Source organism: Coregonus lavaretus (assembly GCF_964263955.1).
Source record: "Coregonus lavaretus genome assembly, chromosome: 17".
Classification (NCBI taxonomy): domain Eukaryota; kingdom Metazoa; phylum Chordata; class Actinopteri; order Salmoniformes; family Salmonidae; genus Coregonus; species Coregonus lavaretus.
The window spans coordinates 35,479,719-35,498,025 of NC_140004.1; the positions used below are offsets into that span (position 1 = coordinate 35,479,719).

At 45.1% G+C, this 18,307-nt stretch overlaps 1 protein-coding gene across 7 annotated transcripts in view; it reads right to left on the reverse strand.

Annotated features, from left to right (window-relative positions):
• The window catches only part of LOC311144787 (rapamycin-insensitive companion of mTOR-like), a 49,880-nt gene that overhangs the window by 28,818 nt on the left and 2,755 nt on the right, over positions 1–18,307 (reverse strand). For 6 of the 7 annotated variants that reach the window (XM_084180912.1, XM_084180913.1, XM_084180911.1 and 3 more), the window contains exons 4-8: positions 10,686–10,750; positions 10,332–10,463; positions 8,866–8,929; positions 7,468–7,594; positions 7,185–7,354 (exon numbers count right to left, since the gene is read on the reverse strand). In XM_084180912.1, the coding sequence (XP_084037038.1) occupies positions 7,185–7,354; positions 7,468–7,594; positions 8,866–8,929; positions 10,332–10,463; positions 10,686–10,750 (558 nt within the window). Of the gene's footprint in view, positions 1–6,302; positions 6,327–7,184; positions 7,355–7,467; positions 7,595–8,865; positions 8,930–10,331; positions 10,464–10,685; positions 10,751–18,307 lie in introns of those variants that run through there. The other variant, XM_084180914.1, reaches the window with a different exon arrangement.

Here is an 18,307-nt window from a genome sequence, read left to right on the forward strand (position 1 = left end):
TCTCTCCCCCAACTCAGTCTAATCCAGACATTTTTTATTTTTTTTTGTTCACCTTTATTTAACCAGGTAAGCCAGTTGAGAACAAGTTCTCATTTACAACTGAGACCTGGCCAAGATAAAGCAAAGCAGTGCGATAAAAACAACAACAACACAGAGTTACATATGGGGTAAAACAAAACATACAGTCAATAACACAATAGAAAATCTATATACAGTGTGTGCAAATGTAGTAAGTTACGGAAGTAGGGCAATAAATAGGCCATAGCGCAAAATAATGACAATTTAATATTAACACTGGAGTGATAGATGTGCAGAAGATGATGTGCAAATAGAGATACTGGGGTGCAAATTAGCAAAATAAATAACAATATGGGGATGAGGTAGTCGGGTGGGCTAATTATAGATGGGCTGTGTACAGGTGCAGTGATCGGTAAGCTGCTCTGACTACTGATGCTTAAAGTTAGTGAGGGAGATACGAGTCTCCAGCTTCAGAGATTTTTGCAGTTCGTACCAGTCATTGGCAGCTGAGAACTGGAAGGAATGGTGGCCAAAGGAGGTGTTGGCTTTGGGGATGACCAGTGAGATATACCTGCTGGAGCGCATACCACGGGTGGGTGTTGCTATTGTGACCAATGAGCTAAGATAAGGTGGGGATTTGCGTAGCAGTGATTTATAGATGACCTGGAGCCAGTGGGTTTGACGACGAATAGTAGTGAGGGCCAGCCAACGAGAGCGTACAGGTCACAATGGTGGATAGTATATGGGGCTTTGGTGACAAAACGGATGGCACTGTGATAGACTACATCCAATTTGCTGAGTAGAGTGTTGGAGACTATTTTGTAAAAGACATCGCGAAGTCAAGGATCGGTAGGATAGTCAGTTTTACAAGGGCATGTTTGGCAGCATGAGTGAAGGAGGCTTTGTTGCGAAATAGGAAGCTGATTCTAGATCTAACTTTGGATTGGAGACGCTTAATGTGAGTCTTAAAGGAGAGTTTAAGGTCTAACCAGACACCTAGGTATTTGTAGTTGTCCACATATTCTAAGTCAGACCCGCCGAGAGTAGTGATTCTAGTTGGGCGGGCGGGTGCAAGCAGAGTTCGATTGAAGAGCATGCATTTAGTTTTACTAGCGTTTAAGAGCAGTTGGAGGCTACGGAAGGAGTGTTGTATGGCATTGCAGCTCATTTGGAGGTTTGTTAACACAGTGTCCAATGAAGGGCCAGATGTATACAAAATGGTGTCGTCTGCGTAGAGGTGGATCTGAGAGTCACCAGCAGCAAGAGCAACATCATTGATATACACAGAGAATAGAGTCGGCCCGAGAATTGAACCCTGTGGCACCCCATAGAGACTGCCAGAGGTCCTGACAACAGGCCCTCCGATTTGACACATTGAACTCTATCTGAGAAGTAGTTGGTGAACCAGGCGTGGCAGTCATTTGAGAAACCAAGGCTATTTAGTCTACCAATAAGAATGCAGTGATTGACAGAGTCGAAAGCCTTGGCCAGGTCGATGAAGACGGCTGCACAGTACTGTCTTTTATCGATTGCGGTTATAATATCGTTTAGGACCTTGAGCGTGGCTGAGGTGCACCCATGACCAGCTCGGAAACCAGATTGCATAGCGGAGAAGGTATGGTGGGATTCGAAATAGTCGGTGATCTGTTTGTTAAGTTGGCTTTCAAATACTTTCGAAAGGCAGGGCAGGATGGATATAGATCTGTAACAGTTTGGATCTACAGTGTCACCCCCTTTGAAGAGGGGAATGACCGCGGCAGCTTTCCAATCTCTGGGGATCTCAGACGATACGAAAGAGAGGTTGAACAGGCTAGTAATAGGGGTTGCGACAATTTCGGCGGCTAATTTTAGAAAGAAAGGGTCCAGATTGTCTAGCCCAGCTGATTTGTAGGGGTCCAGATTTTGCAGCTCTTTCAGAACATAAGCTGTCTGAATTTGGGTGAAGGACAAGCGGGGGGGTGGGGTATTGTTTATAGTGATACTTTATATACACACACACTACAAGTCAAAAGTTTGGACACACCTACTCATTCAATGATTTTTCTTTATTTTTACTATTTTCTAGAATAATAGTGAAGACATCAAAACTATGAAATAACACATATGGAATCATGTAGTAACCAAAAAAGTGTTAAACAAATCAAAATATATTTTATATTTGAGATTCTTCAAATAGCCACCCTTTGCCTTGATGATAGCTTTGCACACTCTTGGCATTTTCTCAACCAGCTTCATGAGGTAGTCACCTGGAATCCATTTCAATTAACTGATGTGCCTTCTTAAAATAACTTTGAAAGTTTCTTCAAGTGCAGTCGCAAAAACCATCAAGCACTATGAAGAAACTGGCTCTCATGAGGACCACCACAGGAATGGAAGACCCAGAGTTACCTCTGCTGCAGAGGATAAGTTCATTAGATTTACCAGCCTCAAAAATTGCAGCTGAAATAAATGCTTCACAGAATTGAAGTAACAGACACATCTCAACATCAACCGTTCAGAGGGGACTGTGTGAATCAGGCCTTCAAGGTCGAATTGCTGCAAAGAAACCACTACTTACGGACACCAATAAGAAAAAGAGACCTGCTTGGGCCAACAAACACAAGCAATGGACATTAGACCGGTGGAAATTTGTGCTTTGGTCTGGAGTCCAAATTTGAGATTTTTGGTTCAAACCGCCGTGTCTTTGTGAGACACGGTGTGGGTGAATGGATGATCTCCACATGTGTAGTTCCCACCGTAAAGCATGGAGGAGGAGGTGTTATGGTGTGGGGGTGCTTTGCTGGTGACAATGTCTGTGATTTATTTAGAATTCAAGGCACACTTAACCAGCATGGTTACCACAGCATTCTGCAGCGATACGCCATCCAATCTTGTTTGGGCTTAGTGGGACTATCATTTGTTTTTCAACAGGACAATGACCCAACACACCTCCAGGCTGTGTAAGGGCTATTTTACCAAGAAGGAGAGTGATGGAGTGCTGCATCAGATGACCTGGCCTCCACAATCACCTGACCTCAACCCAATAGAGAAGGTTTGGGATGAGTCGGACCGCAGAGTAAAGGAAAAGCAGCAAACAAGTGCTCAGCATATGTGGGAACTCCTTCAAGACTTTTGGAAAAGCATCCCAGGTGAAGCTGGTTGAGAGAATGCCAAGAATGTGCAAAGCTGTCATAAAGGCAAATGGTTGCTATTTGAAGAATCTGAAATATAAAATATATTTTGATTTGTTTAACCTTTTTTTGGTTACTACATGATTCCATATGTGTTTTTTCGTCGTTTTGATGTCTTCACTATTATTCTACAATGTAGAAAATAGTAAAAATAAAGAAAAACCCTTGAATGAGTAGGTGTATCCAAACTTTTGACTGGTACTGTATATTTATTTATTTACTTTTACCCCTATTCCTCCCCAATTTCATGATATCCAATTGGTAGTTACAGTCTTGTCCTATCGCTGCAACTCCCCTACGGACTCGGGAGAGGCGAAGGTCGTGAGCCATGCGAAACACGACCCTGCCAAGCAGCACTGCTTCTCGACACACTCCTCGCTTAACCTGGAAGCCAGCCGCACCAATGTGTCGGAGGAAACACCGTCCAGCCAGCGACCGAAGTCAGCTTGCAGGCACCTGGCCCGCCACAAGGAGTGCTAGAGCGCAAAGGGACAAGGAAATCCCGGCCGGCCAAACCCTCCCCTAACCTGGACGACGCTGGGCCAATTGTGCGGCGCCTCATGGGTCACCCAGTCACGGCCGGCTGTGACACAGCCTGGGATTGAACGCGGGGCTGTAGTGACACCTCAAGCACTGCGATGCAGTGCCTTAGACCGCTGCGCCACAGTGCCTTAGACCGCTGCGCCACTCGGGAGGCCCTGTGTTTATAGTTATTACCACGGAGCGTGGCTTGGAGGGCAAGCTTCAAACCTATTGTGTTATATCAATGGACAATGATCATGGCCCTACAGATCATCACGTGACAATTATGCCATTGACATATGGTTAAAATGTAACGAAATTATATGTACATATGAAGACAAACCTGGAAGTATGAAATATGAAATGTAATTATTATTTTCTAAATTGATAATCCTGAGATAAAACTGAATTACTTCATTATGTTAATAATGAGAATGATTTGTGATTATGAATTTGATTTGATACCTGTTATTCTGTTTCCTTTGTTATGCAGCACACAAAAAACTATCCAGTAAATATACCACTTTGTGGTTAAAGGAAATCCTGCCTCAGTCTCCTCCATTCCTCTCAGCCACCTGACCCGTGACCACCTGTTCACCTTCACTATTTTCAGTCATCCTACTTGTCCGGCTACACACACAGATTCCAAAAATCTTTCAACATCCATTATCAGTATTCAACCATATTATCACATATTCCATATTATAATATTAGTATTCTTCTGCCAAAAGCCTGTTAGGACTGAGTTGTTCCTGGAGTGGCCCTGCTACAGGTATGAAGGAAGGGGGGGAGGAGTATCAGTTTACACAGACAGGATGTGTTGGAGAGAGAGGCTTTAGAGAGCTGATGTAACTGATCACTGTAATCTGCCTGGGAAAGAGAAAGACAACCCAAGGGTGTATCCTGACTGGCATGGCTCAACGCCTAGTGGCTGTCTCTCAATAGTCTACACTGACCTCTCCTTTCCTCAGCCTGCACGCTGCACTCATGGGAAAGAACTGGACAGGTGAAAGCCAATTCCCAAGCGTTATCTTCGCACAGAAATGACTACGAATGCACCATATTGCTTTCACCTATCCTGGAGACGAGGAAAGAAAGCCACTGAAAGAAAGCCACTGACAAAGTATGATGTGTTCTGTGTGAACCTCGAGCTCAACGCCTGTGTACACATACTGGCACGTCTGTATTAGGGCTGTGACGGTGACCATATTACCGCCACACCGGCGGTCACGAGTCATGTTTTATTTAGTCACGGTAACTAGGCTTCTCCAAAACTGTGCTCTGATGCTGCTGATGGTCATTAGTAGCCTACCAAACTTTCTAACTGCCTGGTACTCAGCACTCTATTGTCCCTCTAATCACTCTGACATCAATGCAAATGTTATCGAAAATCAAACACTTCATGAGAGCCCATGAGCTCATGTTGTGCAACATTCCTATAGGCTATGCAATTGCTTGAGTTTTGATGGCCTCTATTAAAAAGAAGAGAATCCCATCAGCTTTCTATATGCTTGGCCTACTATATTTATTTCTCAACTTTCCTAATACTAATAAGCACATTGCTTCGCTTTACAACAGGAGTATAGCCTACCTGGCCGGCATGAAAATGAACCACGGGAAAAGCATCCTCCATTCGCTATTTAAGTGCATAGATGACGTATTTTTTTCCACTGTTCCGAGACAGGAGCATGATAATGGTCCATTCTAAAACTAATTTCACACATACTAAATAATATATATGCAAAGACAAAATTAAATCAAGAATGACAATATCACTTGTGAATGATGTATTCATTATCACTTGTGAATGATGCCCAGCATGTGCAGTAAGTCAAGAAACAGCGCATGCCTTGTTTTTAGCAACTTTTTAAAATCATAGTCGCACATGTTTTGATAAGGTTTGTATCACAACTAAAGTGGGCAAATAACTTCTTAAAATTAAGCACATTAAATCAGCTTTACAACCGGTGGAGCGCCTAACTGGCATACATAGGCGGTGCGTGAGTTTGAAGTTTGTGGAAGATCATTATCACCATAACAATGCACCTTTATAATAAAGCATTACATGCATAATTGGATTTGTGGTCACTTTTGAGAACTGTGTTTTCCTGCTAATTGATTGCATTTTGGAACATTTGCGCTTATAATGTGAAGAAATAGCCTAATAGTTGATGAACATTTTAAGCTAAACGTTCTGATCTGTTGCATCAGCTTCATTGCTTTTAAAAGTTTTTTTGATGCGAGTTGTTGTATTAATTTGGGATCTATCGCATCCCACAACTGAAGGCATAACGGGATTTCTTATAAGCGTCCGGATTAGTGTCCCTCTCCTTGAAAGCTCTAGCCTTTAGCTCGGTGCAGATGTTTCCTGTAATCCGTTGTGTGCGGTCTTAGTGCCAGCATCGGTTTGTGGTGGTAAATAGACAGCTATGAATAACATAGATGAGAACTCTCTTGGTAGATAGTGTGGTCTACAGCTCATCATGAGGTACTCTACCTCAGGCAGGCAATACCTCGAGACTTCTTTAATATTAGACATTGCGCACCAGCTGTTATTGACAAATAGACACACCCCCCCACCCCTCGTCTTACCAGACGTGGCTGTTCTGTCCTGCCAACGCACGGAAAACCCAGCCAGCTCTATATTATCTGTGTCGTCATTCAGCCACGACTCTGTGAAACATAAGATATTACAGTTTTTAATGTCCCGTTGGTAGGATAATCTTGAACGGAGATCATCCAGTTTATTTTCCAGTGATTGCACGTTGGCCAATAGAACGGATGGTTGAGGCGGGTTACCCACTCGACGACGAATTCTCACAAGGCACCCCGATCTCTGCCCCTTGTATTTCCGTCTTTTCTTCATGCGAATGACGGGGATTTGGGCCTGGTCTCGGGGAAGCAGTATATCCTTCGCGTCGGACTCATTAAAGAAAAAATCTTTGTCCAGTTCGAGGTGAGTAATCGCTGTTCTGATATCCAGAAGCTCTTTTCGGTCATAAGAGACGGTAGCAGCAACATTATGTACAAAATAAGTTACAAACAATGTAAAAAAACACACAAAATAGCACAGTTGGTTAGGAGCCCGTAAAATGGCAGCCATCCCCTCCGGCGCAATTAACATAAGGACAACTCACTGTATACTATTCTGTTCTTCTAAAATAGACTACATTTTCTTCATATCATGTTTCTTTAGACCTGTCTAACATAAATAATGGATTTATTGTGATGGTGTAGGTTATATTAATTGGATTTTGACTTTTTTTTAAATGTCGATGTGGCTTGTAGGCTATGCGTGGAAGCCAAGAGATGCTAAACGTGTTTATGTTAATTAACAGTAAATTACCATGAGACCGGCAGTTATTTGCTTGACAATAACCAGCTGACAAAATGTAATGACCACCACAGCCCTAGTTTGTGTGTGTGTGTGTGTGTGTGTGTGTGTGTGTGTGTGTGCATGGTTGCGGTGTGTACCTCCAGCTCCACATCATTGCGTATATATTGCCTGGTGTGTGGATGGTTGAGCAGGTGGAGGATGGTGGTGATCAGAGCCTCATTGATGCGGCTCAGCTGACAGTCAATCACACTCTTTAAGATGGCGCTGAGACCCCCCCGCTTGGCCACTACCTCCGGGTTCTTCAACGCTGCAGAGAGGGGTTGACATAAAGACACATGAAGACATAGTGTTATTCCACAGTAACTATGTGTGTAATTTAAGGACGGTTCTCTCAGTGGAGTATGCCGAGACTCCACCCACCCAGTTCGCAGACAATGGCGATAGTGGCACGGACCATGCGGTCCCTCTCCTGCAGCCCGTCTGTTCCCACGGCGATCAGAGAGTTGGTGACAGAGCTGGGGAACAGCAGGGGGTTCACTGTGATCATCTACAGACACACACAAGAGAGAGAGAGAGAGAAACGGTCAGAGGGGGAGGAGAGAGACGGTCAGAGGGGGAGGAGAGAGACGTTCAGAGGGGGAGGAGAGGGACGTTCAGAGGGGGAGGAGAGGGACGTTCAGAGGGGGAGGAGAGGGACAGTCGGGGGGGAGGAGAGGAACGGTCAGAGGGGGGAGAGAGACGGTAAGAGGGGGGGGAGAGAGACGGTCAGAGGGGGAACAGAGAAGGGGACGTTCAGCGGGGGAAGAGAGAGGGGGACGTTCAGAGGGGGAGGAGAGGGACGTTCAGAGGGGGAGGAGAGGGACGTTCAGAGGGGGAGGAGAGGGACGTTCAGAGGGGGAGGAGAGAGACGGTCAGAGGGGGAGAAGAGAGACGGTCAGAGGGGGAGGGGAGGGACGGTCAGAGGGGGAGGAGAGGGACGGTCAGAGGGGGAGGAAAGACGGTCAGAGGGGGAGGAGAGGGACGGTCAGAAGGGGGAGGAGAGGGACGGTCAGAAGGGGGAGGAGAGAGACGGTCAGAGGGGGAAGAGAGGGGGGGGAGAGAGCACAAAGGTTAGAGCACTCGTTTTGCACAAGTTTATTTTAAAAGCAAATAGGGCTCACAACAGGTGTGCCACATTCAGAAGGTGGGTGTGAGTAAAGCAGGTCTGTGCAGCTGAGGCCCTTCCTCCAAGACACGTTACCCTGAGCTAAGGCCTATTAACTGGAAAGGACCCAGACCACAAGCTGGAACAGGCTACGTGGCTAACCAACTTGGGCTACTGTCAATGTAGCCAAGTATCTACCTTCTTCAGGTTTCTGTCTGATATCACGGTAGGTGTTGCAGAATGACCTCTACTGTGCATTCCAAAGTTAAAACATTTAAGTTGAATTCATTGACAATACCAGACCATGTTCAGTATTTAGGCCTATACAGTATTCCTTTGTATACGGTTAGATTTGCATTGTTAATTGTAATACGTGCGTGTGGTAGTGTTAACTGTAAACTGCAGTGCTAAAAATACCAGAGCCCGCAGACATGTGCAAACTGTCCACACGCTCACACCAACACAGATCATCCAATAACAGCCTATGTGTACTATGCTACTATTCTGTGCTGCCAGTGAAAATACAAATATCAAGTAGACCATGCAGTGTAGCATAGTCAGATGCAGTGTAAAAGTAATGAGTAATTACTATGCCATCATTTTAATTATACACATTATATTACAGAACAAATTACAAGTTTGTGCGATATGAAGACAGAGGCCATGGATCTTACCTTTCTGACCAGCCTGAGGGCCTGAGTCCTCTCCCCCTCATTGCTCTGCTGGATGTCAATGCACCTGATCACAGCACACAGTAGGTATGAGAACACATCCACGGATCATATTCCGCCATGCTAACATCACCATGAAATAGTCCTTGTTCTATGGTACCGCTGATGTGCAGTAACAACATTCCAAGCAACAGACTACCACAGTAGTATACTCGAGTGCAACAACTTAACTCACTTTTATTTTTTTATGAAGTACGTTGTTGTAACATACGGGCATTTCCATTTAAAAAGGACCCATGAGCACCAACATGTGAAGTCCATAGAGAACGTGTTTCCAATGCTCCAGAGTCCAATGGCAGCGAACTTTACACCACTCCAGACGACGCTTGGCATTGCGCATGGTGATCTTAGGCTTGTGTGCGGCTGCTCCGCCATGGAAACCCATTTCATGAAGTTCCTGACGAACTTGTGCTGACGTTGCTTCCAGAGGCAGTTTGGAACTCGGTAGTGAGTTTTGCAACCAAGGACAGATGATTTTTACGTGCTTTGCGCTTCAGTCCTGTTCTGTGAGCTTGTGCGGCCTACCACTTCGTGGCTGAGCCGTTGTTGCTGCTAGACATTTCCACTTCACTATAACAGCACTTACAGTTGCCTGGGGCAGCTCTAGCAGGGCAGAAATTTGATGAACTGACTTGTTGGAAAGGTGGCATCCTATGACGGTTCCACGTTGAAAGTCACTGAGCTCTTCAGTAAGGCCATTCTACTGTCAATATTTGTCTATGGAGATTGCATGGCTGTGTGCTCGATTTTATACACCTGTAAGCAATGGGTGTGGGTGAAATAGGCAAATCTATTAATTTGAAGGGGTGTCCACATACTTTTGTATATATAGTGTATTTGATTTTGAATTTTAAGAACCAATGAAGTATAAAAAATATATATAAACAAATTATGGTGTGGTCTTGTTTTGGGGTGGAGCTCATTCCAATAATAGCCAGCCTGTAGAATAATACCCATAATATGCAAAAGAAGGATATTGCATATTTCTACCTTTGTGAGAGATTTTACCATCATTCTGTTACCAAACTTTGCATCTGCACAGTTCTTCCAGTAAATGTGTATTTGTGAAATGTTGTGTAAATTGTTCAAAGTAGTCCTTGTGCATAGAGTTGTATGGTTTGTTAAACTTTGAAATAAGTGGGTTTTGTTTAGCATCCGTTTTAGAGAAAAATAATCTGAGTCAAAGCGGAATTCCGTTACCGTGGAATTGCCCATATTAAACATAAGCTTCTGAAGTTTCGAAATTGTATGTTTGTTAACGGTAAAATATGGCCGTTTTTTTTTCATTTCCTGAAAAGTTGACATTTTAGATATAAGAGGTTTTCATCAGACAGCGACGATATGTTAAGTGGTCCACTGTGAATCCAGTGTGTCCCTGGGCAGGTGTGGTGACAGAGAATAGCTCTCACCTGGCGACCAAGTAGTCCACCTGCAGTCTGAGGACCTTCTGCAACACATTGCTGTCTCTGATGAGGTACCTCAGAGCCCTCAACCCTGCAGCACGCACCTCCTTGGCCTCGTTCAGCAAGGCTAACCGCAGGCTGGGGAGGGACACAAAAAACAGCTCAGATACTGAAACTAAATGGCAAAGAAACACATACTGAAAAATAATGGACAATCGCATAGCTTGACCCCAAAAAATGCCTGCAATGACCCATCACTCATTTGGATTAATTCACGGCCATTAACTGACCAGGTTAGGATATGTTCCACATACAATGGCCTACTATGTGTTCTAGGTTATACTATATGGTACTACTTACCAGATGATGATTTCTTCATATGTAAACCCAAACTTCTCCTCGCAATGGCCAATGCTGCTTAGCAGCTGAAATGGAGACAGAGGACTAGACTTACTATCAGCTGACAGAGGATGCATTGGATATCCATAACAACAGACTGAAGACAATTTAATATACAGACAACAGTCTCTACAGAACTTCACCAATCTGGCCTTTATGGGAGAGTGGCCAGACGGAAGCCACTCGTGAGAAAAAGGCACATGAGAGCAGGCCTGGAGTTTGCAAAAAGGCATGTGAAAGACTCAGAGCAAAAGGCAAAAGATTCTGTGGTCTGATGAGAATTTTGGTACACTCTTTGGCCTGAATGCAAAGCGCTATGTCTGGAGAAAAGCAGGCACAGCACAATCTCTACCTTGAAGCATGGTTGTGGCAGCATCATGCTATGGGATGCTTTTCAGCTGCAGGGACTGAGAGACTGGTAAGGTTAGAGGGTACAATGAATGGAGCCAAATCCTTAATGAGAACCTGCTTCAGAGTGCAAATGACCTTAGACTGTGGGTGAAGATTTACGTTCCAACAGGACAATGACCACAAGCATACAGGCAAAGCAATGCTGGAATGGCTTCAGAACAAGAATGTGAAAGTCCTTGAGTGGCCCTGCCAAAGCCCACACTTGAATCCCATAGACAATCTGTGGAAAGACTTGCAGTTCATCGCCGCTCCCCATCTAACTTAACAGAACTTGAGAAAATCTGCAAGGAAGAACGGGAGAAATTCCCCAAATCCAGATGTGCAAAGCTGATACAGACATACCCAAGACAACTCAAAGCTGTAATCGCCGCCAAAGGGGCTTCCACAAAGTATTCACTCATGTTTTCACATTATGTGGTATTGTGTGTAGATGGGTGAATTATACTTTTTTGAATAATTTTGAATTAAGGCTGTAACAACAAAATGTGGAGTAAGTCAAGCGGTATGAATACTTTCTGAAGGCACTGTATAGGCTAGTGAACATATGAATTGAGACACAGAGAGACCCATATATTTTGGGAATGCACATTATAGTTAAAATCATGACGATTCTTTTCCTGACATTTACAGTATACAGAACAAAAATATAAAACGCAACATGCAACAATTTCAGAGATTTTACTGAGTTACAGTTCATAAAAAGAAATCAGACAATTGAAATAAATTAATTAGGCCCTAATCTATGGATTTCACGTCTGGGCAGGGGTGCAGCCATGGGTGGGCATTGGAGGGCATAGGCCCACCCACTGGGGAGCCAGGCCCAGTCAATCATAATGAGTTTTTCTCAACAAAATGGCTTTATTACAGACAGAAAACTCCTCAGCAGCACCCCCCCTTATTCTAGTTACTAATAAGCATGCACCCGTTAAGAAAATGACTGTAAAAACTGTTAAATTCCCTTGGATTGATAAGGAATTGAAAAATTGCATGGTTGAGAGGGATGAGGCAAAAGGAATGGCAAATAAGTCTGGCTGCACAACCGATTGGCGAAAGTAGAGCAAATTGAGAAATCATGTGACTAAACTGAATAAAAAGAAGAAGAAACTATACTATGAAACAAAGATAAATGATATAAAGAATGATAGTAAAAATCTTTGGAGCACCTTAAATGAAATTTTGGGCAAAAAGGCAAACTCAGCTCCATCATACATTGAATCAGATGGCTCATTCATCACAAACCCAAAGATATTGCCAACTACCTTAATTATTTTTTAATTGGCAAGATTAGCACACTTAGGCATGACATGCCAGCAACAAACCGACACTACACATCCAAGTATAACTGACCAGATTATGAAAGACAAGCATTGTCATTTTGAATTCCGTAAAGTGAGTGTGGAAGAGGTTAAAAAAGTATTGTTGTCTATCAACAATGACAAGCCACCGGGGTCTGACAATTACTGAGGATAATAGCGGACGATATTGCCACTCCTATTTGCCATATCTTATTTCTAAGCCTACTAGAAACAGTGTACCCTCAGGTCTAGAGGGAAGCAAAAGTAATTCCACTACCCAAGAATATTAAAGCCCCCTTTACTGGCTCAAATAGCCGACCAATCAGCCTGTTACCAACCCTAAATAGTGTTTGACCAGAAGCAATGCTATTTTACAGTAAACAAATTGACAACAGACTTTCAGCTCGCTTATAGGGAAGGACATTCAACAAGCACAGCACTGACAAAATGACTGATGATTGGCTGAGAGAAATTGATGCTAAAAATCAAGATTGAAAAAAGTAAGGGGCATAGCCAGCAGCCCTGGGGAATTCCTGATTCTACCTGGATTATGTTGGAGAGGCTTCCATTAAAAAAACACCCTTTGTGTTCTGTTAGACAGGTAACTCTTTATCCACAATATAGCAGGGGGTGTAAAGCCATAACACATATGTTTTGTTGGACTTTAGTGCGGCTTTTGACATTATCGATCATAGTCTGCAGCTGGAAAAACGTATGTGTTAAAAGCATTGTCTTTGGGACAAATCATTCACTGAAACCTCAACTAAATCTTGTAATGAATAATGTGGAAATTGAGCAAGTTGAGGTGACTAAACTGCTTGGAGTAACCCTGGATTGTAAACTCATGGTCAAAACATGTTGATACAACAGTAGCTAAGATGCCGAGAAGTTTGTCCATAATAAAGTGCTACTCTGCCTTCTTAACAACATTATCAACAAGGCAGGTCCTACAGGCTCTAGCTTTGTCGCACTTGGACTACTGTTCAGTCGTGTGGTCAGGTGACACAAAGAGGGACTTAGGAAAATTACAACAGGGCAGCACAGCTGGCCCTTAAATGTAAACCGAGAGCTCTCTCTCATGGCTCAAAGTGGAGGAGAGATTGATTTCATCACTACTTGTTTTTGTAAGAAGTGTTGAGTGACTAGTTAACGTTAGCTTGGCTCTCTCTGTGTGTTCGTGCCGTGGGAGGACGGGTTTCTTCTTTGTCTGAAAGCAAATGGCTAGCTAGTATGCTAACTATTCTAGCTAACTAACTGGCTGAATAAGTTGACGACGGACTCGCTCAAGCTGTCGGGACTAACCCACAACGTTAGACACGGACACGAATGATCTGCTTGGCGTGTTGACACACTGGTGTTTGTTGTGGCCGAGTATTGGTGCTAAACCATGTTGTTGGAGTCCGGCATGCTAGTTGGCTGTGGCGTCATATGACTAGGTGCCCTGGACGATTTTCACAGATTTTCACAGAAGAATACTGTACCAAGTTAGCTAGCTGAATAAACTAAGTTAGTCTATTCCTAGAAAACATTGAACCGCTGTAGTTTACAACAATTATAGTTTCTGAGATGGAAGTTGGGAGAGTTATATTTGGGTGTTTCAGTGAAACGTAAGTGAGGGAGGCCCTGCTCTCTCCTTTCCCAGATGTTTAGTTCATTTCATTCCGATCTCCTTTGCATTATTGTAGCCATTTTCTGTAGCCTGTCAACTATGCCTCTGTCTATCCCTGTTCTCTCCTCTCCGCACAGGTTATACAAACGCCTCACACCGCGTGGCTGCTGCCTCTCTAACCTGGTGGTCCCTGCACGCACCACCCACGTGGAGTTCCAGGTCTCAGGCAGCCTCTGGAACTGCCGTTCTGCTGCCAACAAGGCAGAGTTCAACTCAGCCTAAGCTACCCTCCAGTCCCTCGACTTCTTGACGCTGACGGAAACATGAATTACCACTGAAAACACTGCTACTCCTACTGCTCTCTCCTCGTCTGACCATGTGTTCTCGCATACACCGAGAGCATCTGGTCAGCGGGGTGGTGGCACAGGAATCCTCATCTCTCCCAAGTGGACATTCTCTCTTTTTCCCCTGACCCATCTGTCTATCTCCTCATTTGAATTCCATGCTGTCACAGTCACTAGCCCATTCAAGCTTAACATCCTTGTCATTTATTGCCCTCCAGGTTCCCTTGGAGAGTTCATCAATGAGCTTGACAAGTTCCTTTCCTGAGGATGGCTCACCCCTCACAGTTCTGGGTGACTTCAACCTCCCTACGTCTACCTTTGACTCATTCCTCTCTGCCTCCTTCTTTCCACTCCTCTCCTCTTTTGACCTCACCCTCTCACCGTCCCTCCCTACTCACAAGGCAGGCAATACGCTTGACCTCATCTTTACTAGATGCTGTTCTTCTACTAATCTCACTGCAACTCCCCTCCATGTCTCCGACCACTACTTTGTATCCTTTTCTCTCTCCTCCAACACTACTGACTCTGCCCCTACTCAGATGGTAATGCGCCGTCGCAACCTTCACTCTCTTTCTCCTCTTCCATCCTATCATCTTTTCCCTCTGCTCAATCCTTCTCCCTCCAATCTCCTGATTCTGCCTCCTCAACCCTCCTCTCCTCCCTTTCTGCATCCTTGACTCTCTATGTCCCCTATCCTCCCGGCCGGCTCGGTCCTCACATCCTGCTCCGTGGCTTGATGACTCATTGCGAGCTCACAGAACAGGGCTCCGGGCAGCCGAGCGGAAATTGAGGAAAACTAGACTCCCTGCGGACCTGGCATCTTTTCACTCCCTCCTCTCTACATTTTCTTCATCTGTTTCTGCTGCTAAAGCCACTTTCTACCACTCTAAATTCCAAGCATCTGCCTCTAACCCTAGGAAGCTCTTTGCCACCTTCTCCTCCCTGCTGAATCCTCCTCCCCCTCCCCCTCCCTCTCTGTGGATGACTTCGTCAACCATTTTGAAAAGAAGGTTGACGACATCCGATCCTCGTTTGTTAAGTCAAATGACACCGCTGGTCCTGCTCACAGTGCCCTACCCTACGCTTTGACTTCTTTCTCCCCTCTCTCTCCAGATGAAATCTTGCGACTTGTGACGGCAGGCCGCCCAACAACCTGCCCGCTTGACCCTATCCCCTCCTCTCTTCTCCAGACCATTTCCGGAGACCTTCTCCCTTACCTCACCTCGCTCATCAACTCATCCTTGACTGCTGGCCATGTCCCTTCCGTCTTCAAGAGAGCAAGAGTTGCACCCCTTCTCAAAAAACCAACACTCGATCACTCTGATGTCAACAACTACAGTCCTTCTAGACCTGTCTGCTGCCTTTGATACTGTGAACCATCAGATCCTCCTCTCCACCCACTCCGAGCTGGGCATCTCCGGCGCGGCTCACTCTTGGATTGCGTCCTACCTGACCGAGTCGCTCCTACCAAGTGGCGTGGCGAGAATCTGTCTTCGCACCACGTGCTCTTACCACTGGTGTCCCCCAGGGCTCAGTTCTAGGCCCTCTCCTATTCTCGCTGTACACCAAGTCACTTGGCTCTGTCATATCCTCACATGGCCTCTCCTATCATTGCTACGGAGACGACACACAACTAATCTTCTCCTTTCCCCCTTCTGATAACCAGGTGGCGAATTGCATTTCTGCATGTCTGGCAGACATATCAGTGTGGATGACGGATCACCACCTCAAACTGAACCTCGGCAAGACGGAGCTGCTCTTCCTCCCTGGGAAGGACTGCCCGTTCCATGATCTCGCCATCACGGTTGACAACTCCGTTGTGTCCTCCTCCCAGAGTGCAAAGAGCCTTGGCGTGACCCTGGACAACACCCTGTCGTTCTCCGCTAACATCAAGGCGGTGACCCGATCCTGTAGGTTCATGCTCTACAACATTCGGAGAGTACAACCCTGCCTTACACAGGAAGCTGCACAGGTCCTAATCCAGGCACTTGTCATCTCCCGTCTGGATTACTGCAACTCGCTGTTGGCTGGGCTCCCTGCCTACAACTTAAACCCCTACAACTCATCCAGAATGCCGCAGCCCGTCTGGTGTTCAACCTTCCCAAGTTCTCTCACGTCACCCCGCTCCTCCGCACACTCCACTGGCTTCCAGTTGAAGCTCGCATCTGCTAAAAGACCATGGTGCTTGCCTACGGAGCTGTGAGGAGAACGGCACCTCCGTACCTTCAGGCTCTGATCAGTCCCTACACCCAAACGAGGGCATTGCGTTCATCCACCTCTGGCCTGCTGGCCCCCCTACCTCTGCGGAAGCACAGTTCCCGCTCAGCCCAGTGAAAATTGTTCGCTGCTCTGGCACCCCAATGGTGGAACAAGCTCCCTCACGACGCCAGGACAGCGGAGTCACTCACCACCTTCCGGAGACACTTGAAACCCCACCTCTTTAAGGAATACCTGGGATAGGATAAAGTAATCCTTCTACCCCCCCTTACCCCCCCCCCCCCCCTAAAAAAAAAAAAAACATTTTGTAAAGTGGTTATCCCACTGGCTATAAGGTGAATGCACCAATTTCTAAGTCGCTCTGGATAAGAGCGTCTGCTAAATGACGTAAATGTAAATGTAAAATGTTGACAAGCTGAATGCACCGAGCTAGCTGTCTGTTTAAACTAGTAGCACACAGCTCTGACACCCATGCATACCCCACAAGACATGCTACCAGAGGTCTCTTCACAATCCCCAAATCCAGAACAGACTATGGGAGGTGCACAGTACTACATAGAGCCATGACTACATGGAACTCTATTCCACATCAGGTAACTGATGCAAGCAGTAGAATCTGATTTAAAAAACAGATAAAAATACACCTTATGGAACAGCGGGGATTGTGAAGAGACACATTTATGGAAGCAGCTAATGGGGATCCCTAATAAATACAAATACAAAAGGAGACACAGGTCTCGATGCCACACACACACACACACACCAAGGGGTCACGTTAACGCAGGATTCTGCGTTTTTCATGCAGAAAATTAAAGTTAAAACACAGAAAATAATACCCATGGCATGGACTGGAGGACAACTAAACCTGCAGATGTATTTGCTGCAACTAAACCTGCAGATGTACTTGCTGCAACCTTGGAAAACAGAGATCACATGCAGCATCTCCAGAAGAACAACAATACTGGACAGCTGCTGGAAATCTCTGGTTTCAAAGTTATGTTTTGACGCACATGAGGTCACAGCTCTGCCCCATGGCCTGAGCTCCTGTTACCATCACTGTCTGTCAGCATCACAATGACAAGCTCAGCTAGGCCTGCCAGCAGCAGCAGCTCAGGACCAGCGGGCCAACGAACGGTCAGTGACTACACACAGGACCAGAGGGCCAAGGAGAGGTCAATGGCTACACACAGAAGAATATGTTCAGCGGGTGCATCTCAATACTGTAAAGTGGCGACCTAAACTAAAGTTAAATTAACCTTCCTAAATGAAGGTTGTATGCCATTTCATGTGACTAGCCCGGGGTGGATTTCAGTAGCCTTCATCAGCACTGATCTGAAAACCAAGGTGAAAGCAATAATGTGCAAACAGTATCATACCTGCCAGTAATTCACTGTCACCTAACTACTGAAGAAAGGGGAAAGTGGCATTTGAACCAACTAACAGCTTGAACGCACAAAGCAGCACCAGACACCTAAACCAAACAACACTGTCTACTAAAGATTAAAGCAACTACATATCTGCCATACAATTTACAATAGACCATCTCCAGTCCATACTGAATAATACTGGATCTTCATGACCAGCTTCAGCAGACAAAATGCTTGTTCTGATTCTCCACACACAAACATGAATTGTGATCTTACTAGTCCCATTTCTTATTTTCTTTAGTTTGATCTCATACTACCTTCCAATGAATTGTGTTTTTCG